This window comes from Arachis ipaensis, chromosome B09, assembly GCF_000816755.2.
Source record: "Arachis ipaensis cultivar K30076 chromosome B09, Araip1.1, whole genome shotgun sequence".
Lineage (NCBI taxonomy): Eukaryota > Viridiplantae > Streptophyta > Magnoliopsida > Fabales > Fabaceae > Arachis > Arachis ipaensis.
The window spans coordinates 101,434,308-101,444,723 of record NC_029793.2 but is presented as its reverse complement, the minus strand read 5'-3'; the positions used below and the strand labels follow the sequence as shown (position 1 = coordinate 101,444,723).

General features: G+C 30.8%; 1 protein-coding gene across 8 annotated transcripts; it reads left to right on the top strand.

Moving 5' to 3' along the window:
• LOC107619097 (histone-lysine N-methyltransferase ASHH3-like) lies at positions 3,832-10,357 on the top strand. 8 transcript variants are annotated; one of them, XM_016321313.2, is made up of 14 exons: positions 3,832-3,971; positions 4,661-4,760; positions 5,510-5,639; positions 5,841-5,952; positions 6,728-6,827; positions 7,667-7,745; positions 7,848-8,019; positions 8,135-8,215; positions 8,455-8,581; positions 9,195-9,222; positions 9,335-9,419; positions 9,507-9,552; positions 9,636-9,719; positions 10,143-10,357. In XM_016321313.2, the coding sequence occupies exons 2-13, from the start codon at positions 4,743-4,745 to the stop codon at positions 9,705-9,707; spliced, it is 1,050 nt and encodes a 349-aa protein (XP_016176799.1). In that variant the 5' UTR covers positions 3,832-3,971; positions 4,661-4,742; the 3' UTR covers positions 9,708-9,719; positions 10,143-10,357. The 8 variants fall into 8 exon arrangements, with proteins under 8 accessions (XP_016176799.1, XP_020967017.1, XP_016176798.1 ...); XM_021111358.1 differs by having other exon boundaries at positions 4,661-4,772; XM_016321312.2 differs by having other exon boundaries at positions 3,848-3,971; positions 4,579-4,760.

The following is a 10,416-nucleotide window of genomic DNA, read 5'->3' as shown; positions in this document are numbered from 1 at the left end:
TTTTTGTTTTTGCTCCTGTGCAGTAGAAAACAGAAATGAAGTAGGAGAGAAGAAATATTACACCCAGATATATCCTGGTTCAGTTGCTAAGTGCAGTGCAGCCTACATCCAGTCTCCATCACAACCATGATGGAATTTCACTATAATCAATCTGATTACAACTTGTAAAGTGCTAACCCAACTTACAAGGGGATTCCCACAGAATCATGAAACACAACATAGATGAACAAAGGAACTCTAAGACATCTATGGCTTTTTCTTTTAATTTTGCACTCTCTGCCTTTTTCCGCTCTATGGCTTTTTCATTACAAACCTCACTGTTTGCCTTTTACCATGAGACTCAAGACATGACAAAATTAAACAGAAAAATACAAAACTGAATACATTGAAGGAGAAGAGAAAACTGTTAGCTCAGGTAGCTCTGAGAACTCTGTGCCTTGCACTCTCAAATTTTCTCCTTGCTTCAAACAGTGGCTGTCCACCCTTATTATAGAAGAAGGGAGCCTCCACTTATTGAAGCCAAAACCGAACCAACTTCTTCCTCCTTCAACAAACAGAACCGGTTCGGTCACACAGAGAGAGAAGAGATAACCATGTAAAACCCAACATGCAATTACCTCTGGATCTTTCTTGATCATCACCCTTCATCAATCCGAGCTCTCCATCCTTGGCTTGCTCTCCAAGATGAAATTCTGGCCCTTGATGCTTCATGATGATGATGACTTCATCTGCTTCAATCTCTGCCTTCAACCATCACTTCGCCACTCTAGCTACTTCCTGTGGTGGTTAAACAGAATCAAAGACAAGCCATGCTTCAAGAATCTCCTCCATGCTGGCCGAATCTTCAACATCCATTTTTGAGCTTGAAAGACTCAAGATACATCACCAAATCTAACCAAAAATAGTGAATATCTTAGCCACAGCTCATTTTTATTTTAGTATGTTTTCTTGTCATCATTAGCTTGATAGTCTTGATGCATGCAGCTTCTTCTTTTTCTTTGTAGATGAACATAGCTTCCATTGTTTCCTGGACAATGACCGAAAGAAGAAGAAGAAAGAGATGAGAGAGAATGTGAAGTTAAAGTAAAAGCAATTAAATGAAAATGAAACAAGTTGATAGATTGCTTTTTACTTCCCTTGCTTTGAGTAGCGTATAGCATTAATCATAATGATTCCCATCAAATCAAAGTCAAGTTCTCTCTCATGTTTCCAATGCTAACATATTAAGATTTGAAATCCATTCTTAACAAAGAGATGGAATCCGTTGAAAAGCATGAAGCCATTTAGCTTTCTTTTAACCTTGGTTTCGGACCAAGCTTGGAAGCTTTCAACAAAATAATGTTGGGCTTGGTAGCATTAAGATTTAATCTGGCCCAAATGGTTAACATTTGCTTTCTTGATGAATTTGATTTCGGATTAAGCATAGGAAGCATTCATCAAAATTAAATATGGGCTTGGTTATAATATCATTGAGTTTGGCCCATTAAAACAACAATTCAGCCATTTGATAGGAAACTTGTAGCAAGGCTGATTTTTTTTAATTTGGGCTAGCAACATCTTTATTTTCCGGCCCAAGGTAAAATCTGCACAACAAAATTATTAATTAAGCAAATATGAGTTGAGATCAAATTAATAATTTTGTAATTAAATATTTTAATAATGTTTGTTCATCATCAAAATTAAATAAGAGTTTTCCAAACTCATCAATAATAAATGTAGCAATATATAAAAACTTTGTTAATTGATTTTTCAAATAATCTGGCGACCTAAGATGTTGTTAATTGATTTTATTAATCTCTTTTTTATTTTTAATCTATTTTACATTAGATAATATTATTTTTTATTAATAATTAGATTGACATATAACATTTAAATGTGGCAAGATAAGAACTATATTATACATTTTTTATTATTTCAATCTTTATGATTATTTTTTTCTCTTTATTTTTCTATATCTCATGAGCCATGTAAGTTTTAATTTATTATTTTATATATATATTCTATTTTTTAAACTATTTTATTTTAATAGATTTTTTAATTAATTTATTTTATTGTATTTTTCTATTACTTTAAAAACCTTAGGGGTCTAATGATCTTTCGTTTAAACGATTCCAATTATACGATCAAGAAGTAGTTTAAGAGAATAGGTTTAAATTTTGGTAATTTATTATGTCTAATTTTTATACAAAAGGTTAAAAATATTCCGAACTTAAAAAAACTATTTAATAATAAAATTGAGTTTATTCAAAATCGTAGAGAGAGAAAGAAAAAGTTAAATTTTTTTTAACTAATTACAAAAATTCACCACCATCAAAGCCATTAAATTTGAGTATATTAAGTGATGATTAATAAGAAGCAAACCAGAACGATAAATCTAAAAATTTTCTATCTTTCTTTATATAGTATTTCACTTTAAGTAACTATTTTAAATAGATAGTATTCAAATAACAAACAAAATAATAAAAAGATTCGCATTAGATTATGAAAGTTAATCTCATCCTTATAATACAATGGCATTATTTCAAAACATGTAAAATAAAATAATAAAGTACACTTAAATTAATGTGCACAATAAAATAAATGTAAAACTTATATAGTAGCAGTCAACTATGAATAGCAATAGTTGTCTTTTGTCCCAATGTACTATATTAAATTGCGACTTAAAATTATAATTATTAGTTTAAAAAATTACAATTATGTTTTTTTTATTATTTTAGTTAAAAGTAATATATTTTGATATTTTTTTAGGATTATTGACATCAAATTTTGATAATTTGAAAAAAAATTTTAAATGCTTAATGTCTTACTTCTTTTAACAAAACTTCAACAACTCATAAAAGTTAATAGAATAGATAGTTATAAATCAAAGTGATAGACAAGATTGAAAGTTGCGATAATAATACTTGGTGATAATTAATTACGGTCGGGTGAAGAGAAGGTGGAAGGAGAAGAAAAAAATGAGAAAGGAGAACAAAGTAATATAATAATGGCGATGAGACCATGACAAGTATGTGTATAAAGAATAATAATAAGAAAAAAGTGTTTGATATAGTAAATGGATATAATAAAAATATAAATTAATAATTTAAAAAAAATAACAAAATTAAAGATAATTTAAAAAATTAAATATAAAATTAAAAAAATTAAAATATTTTTTATCAATTAGAATTATGCATGAAGATAAATAGTATTTTAAATATAAATTTTTATTTCGACTTCAAATTAAATACTATTAAAAATAAATAATTAAACTTAATAACGTTTATAAATAGTTAATTTGTAAATAATGCTTTTAAATTTTTATTTTGATTTTGTTACCTATAATAACAACATACTAAATTTGTTTAATATCTTATTTAATTTAAATGTATAAATTTTATACGTTCTAAAAGTTAATTTGATAATTTGGATAAAAATTTTAAATGCTTTATGTCTTACTTCTTTTAGCGAAACTTCAACAACTCATAAAAGTTAATATAATAGATGGTTATAAATCGAAGTGATAGACAAGATTAAAAGTTGCGATAATAATACTTGGTAATAATTAATTACGGTCGGGTGAAGAAAAGGTGGAAGCCTGGAAGGAGAAGGAAAAAATGAGAAAGGAAAACAAGGAAATATAATAATGGCGATGAGACAATTACAAGTATGTGTTTAGAGAAAGATAGTAAGAAAAATAATAGTGTTTAATATAGTAAAGGGATATAATAAAAATATAAATTAAAAATTAAAAAAAAATGAGATTAAAAAAATTAAAAATTAAATATAAAATTAAAAAAAATATATTTTTTAACAATTTGCGCACCGTTAGACCCCAATAACCCGTCGTCACAATTATAATCTACCTTGGTTTAAATTGTTCTCATTCCCTCAATTCCTAATTTCCCGTTCTACCCTTTCATTTGGATCAGCTATTGCTACTCTGTCTCTGTCAACTTCGGCTACCGTCGTTGCCACTCTCCAACTTCCAGGTTCTCTTTCTCTCTCTCTCTCTCTCTGTGCTTGGATTCCATATTCTGCTTCTAGAGTCTAGATTCGTCTTCTTGGTTCTGCCCAATTTGACTTCATTTATCGTCCTTTTGAAATTTATTGACTATAGTAAGTAGTAACTAGCAATGTTTTAATTCTGTTAGAAGAGGATAAGGGGAAGCAAAAGTTTCAATATATATTTTTTCTTTTTCGCTTTGAGTTATGGTTTTGGTTTGTATAGCTTATCATTGGCATAAATGTTAAACTGAGTTGCATAGAAAAGCTTAGGAATCACATGAAAATCTGAAATTGCTTTGCATTTGGAATGTAAAAATCAGCAAGGCACATGATGATGTTTTCAAGGTGAAAACGGGGTATTGCATTGCATCACATTTCGCTTACTTGAATTGTTTTGTGCATGTGTGAACTACGCTGTTCCTCTTATCACTAATGTTTACTAATACCCAAATAACTAATTACTCCCTAATTACTGTATCATATGTTCGTATCAGTGTGATTGGTTATGCGAACTTAATTTGTTGATTTTGGAATCTCAACATTGAGATAACATTTTCACATCTCATTGACTGACTTGTTCTTCATTTGTAGGCAGAGTTTTGTCTTTTTGAAGTAGCGAATTAAATTTTGCATCTGGATATTTGGAAATTTAGGTATTGATTTTCGTTATCAGATTTATGGTTTCAGCATCTAGTCAGAAACTCCGATTGGAGCTGATCAAATAGAATTGCTTATCCAGTACCCTATCAAAGGCCATGCCTACCATGAAGAAGGTTGTTCATTATGTAAAATACTACCTTTGGATTAGTTCTTTTTTTTTATTCTTTTTATTTTTTTTAGTTCTTTATGATCTAGTTATGTTTTCATTGTGGACTGTCTTTGGTCTCTATTTTGTAATTTCATAGTTAATGAATTTTGAGGGTTTATTTAAGTTACTATTTCACTGGAAAAATGGTTACAATTTAAATATTAGTGACTTTTTCATTACTTCTGTCATGCTTATATGTCTCTGCCTATAAAGTTAACTGTGAGCAAAGGAGTACAAGTTTCTTCTTCGTATTTTTACTTTTCATTTGATTTTGGAATGATATTTTACTCTGGAGTTTCTAAGATGTTTCGTGCATCATTAAGAACTGGCCATCTGGTTAGGAAATCCTTCTCTAACTTCCTATGACACACAAAGGAAGATAGTTTTGTTTAGACAACTGTAACATTATTTGCTAGATAGAACTGGCTCCTACTTGATTTTAACTTCTATAAAAAGTTTTTTTTCTCTCTCTTCATATGTTTAGGTGCCTTTCTTTTGGAAAAAATAAATGGCCTTTTTAAGTAATAATTTTATATTGCGTTTTGATAGTGTCTCTTCCTATATTTTTCCTTTATAAGAATAATAAGTCGTAGTAGTATTTTGTTACCATATATATGAAGATTGCAATTAGGGTATGAGTTGCAACTGTTGAGGATTTCTCTCTCTAATAAGTTTTCCCTGTAGATTGACTTCCTTGCCTTTTTTATGTTACAGAATTCTGAACAAACATCTTTTGGGTTAGTATTTAGCAAATTGGCAGAGGAGATTGGTGAACCTGTCGACTTTGAACTTCCAGAATGGTTTAATAAGTGCAAGCCAATGCCAGTAACATTTATAAAACGCAGTATCCTTTGGAGATTTTAGTTCCTGTTTTATTATTCATATTTGCATTCCTTGAAGTTTTCCATACTTCTTATTAACATCATTATGCATGAGAAATTGAGAACCCATTTAATTGCAATCTTCACTCTTCATTTTTGTACAGTTTTCTTGTATGTTTCCCTTAGTTTCAAATGTAATTTTTTTTATTCTTATAAAATATAAGATATATATCTGACAAAAAGGGTTAAAAGAAGGCTTGATGACGATGGCATATTTTGTTCTTGTACATCATCACCTGGATCTTCTGCTGTATGCGGTAAAGATTGCCACTGTGGGTGAGTATTGTTATCCGAACTTTAGAGTTATAAATTTTATGCCTTTATGATCTTAAATATTTAAACATCAAATATATATATCAGAACTTCGTGGAAGAATTGTACATGATATTTTGTGAAAATTACAACATTTATATATAAATGGAAGTTGATATCAGCAATTTAAGTAAAAGGAGATAGGGTTCGAACTAAACAAATGGGGCTGGACAACTCATATGATGTGATATATTCTTCTTCGGGGCCAGAGCAAGAACTTGCCTGCGATGGGCACATAACTCTAAAAGAAAAATATATCAGAAAAAAGAAACTTTAAACGGTCAATATGAACTAGGATCTGCTATTCTGCTTCTATGTAATAGACTTGTGTCATAAAATTGAAAGTATCCATAGAAAAACTAAGCTATCAAGCATGATGATGGTGTAACTTGACCAATTGGTTTGATATGATATATAAAATACCTTGCAAAAGTCTTGTTCTTGGTTGGATGCTGTTACTTCCCACCCCCCTTCACTTCCAAATTAATGTATTGGGTTGAAGGGAACAAGTTCATTTTGAGATTAATAAGCAGAGTATTGACAGTATGAATTTTTAACTTGTAAATAATAGAATATATGAATATCTGGCACTCATTCCTGATGAAATGAAGTGAAGATGTTATGCTCAAAATGAAAACTTTTCATTTATCTAGATTCTGTTATTACACCTAATGCAGACAGACCTTTAATTCTCAAAAGCTTCAACCTTTTGTTTGCATTTTGTTGACTGGCCCAATAGGATGCTTCTGTCTAGCTGCTCTTCAGGCTGTAAATGTGGGGTTTCCTGTCTTAACAAACCATTCCAGCATCGACCCATCAAAAAGATGAAATTAGTTCAGGTACAAGCCTCTGGCTCAGGAATTTTTTATTTTTATTTTTTTGATTTTTTAATTTTTTGGGTTTATTTTACAATGTGACTTTCTCAGCATTTTTCTGATATTTGGCTGTAATATTTTGCAATATACTAATGTCTCAAAGAAAGATTGGGTATAATTGTGTTCTCCTACTGTCCTACATTTATTTTTTGTTCCATCCACAAATTTGTTCCCCATTATAAACAGGGTCATCCAATTTATTTTATTCTTCATGTGCTGATGTGCATACATCTCCATTTAGATATGATTCCTAATGCAATTTGCAATCCATGTAAACATTATTATAGGAGGTAGATTTCATTCACCCAATGGTAAAATTTCTGTCTAGCTCTCAAGTTAAATTCCTGGAAACACTACTTTTTTTTTTGAGTAAACTTTCATACGTCTATCCTTTTTAGTCCTCACCAAGTGGGATTCTTATGCATAATTTCATTTCTGAAGTATGATTGCAATCAAGAGAAGTATTTAATTTTTATGTATTGGCCGTGTAAGATAACTTTGCACTAGCCAGAGGAAATATCAAATCATAATAAGTAACTATCCACTAAGATTTCTCATTTCCCTCATTCAACTAGAACATAATGTGAAGTTATTCTACACTATTATTGCATAATGGGAAAAAAAAAATAATGCCGTTCTCTTATTATAGTTTTCTTGTTTTCTGTATAATTGTTTATCTACTGTTTCTCCTATGTCCGCTTTCTGTTTAAGCACCTGCTCTTGCTGTGTTTTTCGAGTCATGTTTGCTTGCCTTTCTCTTAGTGATGGTTAGTGTTACTGACCTTGTAGATATTTTTATGTAGACTGAGAAATGTGGTTCTGGAATTGTGGCGGATGAAGATATCAAGCAAGGAGAATTTGTGATAGAATATGTTGGAGAAGGTTTATAATCAACTTATCCTATTGACATTCATCAGAATAAATGTTCTTTAAAATATTTATATTCTTTTAAGCCTACTAATAGAAATTACCTCTTTCTACCAGTCATTGATGACAAAACATGTGAAGAAAGATTATGGAACATGAAACTTCGTGGGGTGACAAACTTCTACCTATGTGAAATAAATCGAGATATGGTGATCGATGCAACATATAAAGGAAACAAATCAAGATATATCAATCATAGTTGCTGTCCTAATACTGAGATGCAGAAATGGTTGGCTACTACTTTGCTGATCAAACAATTGTGTAGTAATATAAGGAATTTAAATTCTGATTCAAAATTAGGTTATTATCTAATATCTTTTCTTCTAATGTTTCCCCCTCTTAAGGATAATTGACGGTGAAACGAGAATTGGCATATTCGCAACGCGCGACATAAGGAAAGGCGAACATCTGACATATGATTATCAGTATGAATACTTGCTTTTTCCATAGATTCCACCCTCTTCTATACTAATTCTTTCTGAAAATAACTACTATTCCCACATGACGATGTATTGGTTGGTGTTGTTTGTAGTCGGTATTTGTTTTCTTAATTATTATTATTATTATTATTATTATTATTATTATTTGCAAGATGCTAGTATAACAAAGGACACATTAACAATGCAATAACACTCCTGGATTTTAACTAGATACCAATTAGCAGGTTTGTCCAGTTTGGTGCGGATCAGGATTGCCACTGCGGGGCTAATATGTGCAGGCGTAAGCTTGGTGTGAAACCTACCAAGCCTAAAACTTCTTCAGATGCTGCATTAAATTTATTCGGAGACCAGGTGGCCAACTTCCATGAATATTTGTTTCTGTCAAAGTATTAGAATAAAGTGAATTTTGTTTTTCTAATATTATTACTGCTAACTGTTCCCATGTGCTAATGCTTTTTAATTTCGTAAGAAATATACCCCCTCCTGTTGTAATTTCTGTAGTATTTTTCTTTCCATGTGTTTTCTTTTGGATTTTGGTATGGGGTGAATCGCATTAATATGTGCTAAATACTTGAGTGTATTATCATTTGTAAATGTGTTGATTTAAGACGGACCAAAAAATATTTACATAAAATGTTATTGGCCCTCAGATTTTAATGTTGACAAATGGTAAGTAGAAAGAGAAACTGGTATAGAAGTGAATCTTTCTATATAAAAATGATCGTAACTCGTGAATATAAATTTGAGACATGAATCATTTTCCTTAATTCTTAACATATAATTATGTAATGTCGGTAAATGGAAAGGGAATCATCTTTATGCTTAGCATTCAATTGTCTTGTTTGATGCATATAGGTGCGCTCCCTAGTCGAGGACTTTTGATGTCGTCATATAGACTATTTTCGAAGTCTATTAAATTTGACTGTCATATTGACTAATTCTGTGCATTTTTTTCTCTGTAAAGGTTTATCAGAATGGAGGTTTGCATATTGGTAAGTTTGTTTATTCTTCATTTTATATGCCACTTTTTAACCCCCTGTACATGTTTTAAAATTTAAATCTGCTTTCTTCTGTTTTTTTTTTTTTTTATGCTTGACTCTTCAGGAAATTCCCGCCTCTTTTGCCAATCAAACTGCCTTCGCAATTGCATTGGTGAAGTTGTTAGAATCAGACACCTTGATATTATAAGGTATATTTAATAATCGTTTTCTAAGTCGTAATATAACGTTTTGCTTGTATAAGATGAACCATAATTTCTTCCACTTATAATGTTCAGGTTCGGGATTATTAAGCGGTTTCATGAATATTCGAAGAAACACTCGGTAAGAAATCCTTTGGCTTTATTTTTTTTCTGTAATTTAGATGAGCAACACGAACAAATGTGAATGCATGCTTACATTTGCAGATCATGTTTGAGGATGGACATGTTGAATTTTTTGACATGTCCAAGGAAGATTGGGAACTGGTTACATTGTGATGCAGCTATTAGGTAGGTATAATTTTCCTTGTGAATGTTATTATTTACCTTCGTCCATCCATTGTTGAATATTATGCCCCAAAATGTTATTTGCTCACCGAAAATCAGTCACTATATATTTGTGTATAAATGCATATGTAGCTTAACTCATTTTTATTGTGTATCTTGTATTTTAATGTATATTCTATACTAATGGCTAATTTAGCTGATTTTGATGTATACCTAGCATGTTGTTATACCCAAAAAAAGAAAACCAAATATTCCCCCAATCCATTGTAGTGTCAAACAGGCCAATCTGACCCGATTAAGCCCCAGGTTATACGATCTGACTCGTTTATTTTTTGTTTGCTGAAATGTGGTTTTGACATTCGGAAAGCTTAGCCAAGCATTTAAAACCCCGTTCTGTAAGGTTGATTTTCTCTTTCTTTTAACCAGTTGGTCCTCGAAGGGTATTTCTGACCTTGGATGCGGTGGTTGATGAGAGCTGTATGTGACATTGTGGATTGGTTGACCCAACAGAATATTCCTTGCCTGGGGCACTTGGTTCCTCATTTTGTCTTTGTTGGAACTGTGAAATAGTGTTTGTAATTTGTAAGATGCATTTCTTTTATTCAATTTTTAAATAAAAGTTTCATAAAAGATATCTCAACTTTGTTTTTTTGTTTAATGGCTGGATGGTGTATAATATCACTTCAGAATTCAGATAGAT

What these genes read in the sequence shown, in the direction of transcription:
- LOC107619097 (XM_021111358.1), top strand. Translation starts at nt 4,743, where the DNA reads ATGCCTACCATGAAGAAGGTTGTTCATTAT. An exon ending in AATACTGAGATGCAGAAATG is followed by an intron (nt 8,020 to 8,134) that starts GTTGGCTACTAC and finishes CCCCCTCTTAAG; the next exon opens with GATAATTGACGGTGAAACGA. An exon ending in AATATTCGAAGAAACACTCG is followed by an intron (nt 9,553 to 9,635) that starts GTAAGAAATCCT and finishes TTACATTTGCAG; the next exon opens with ATCATGTTTGAGGATGGACA.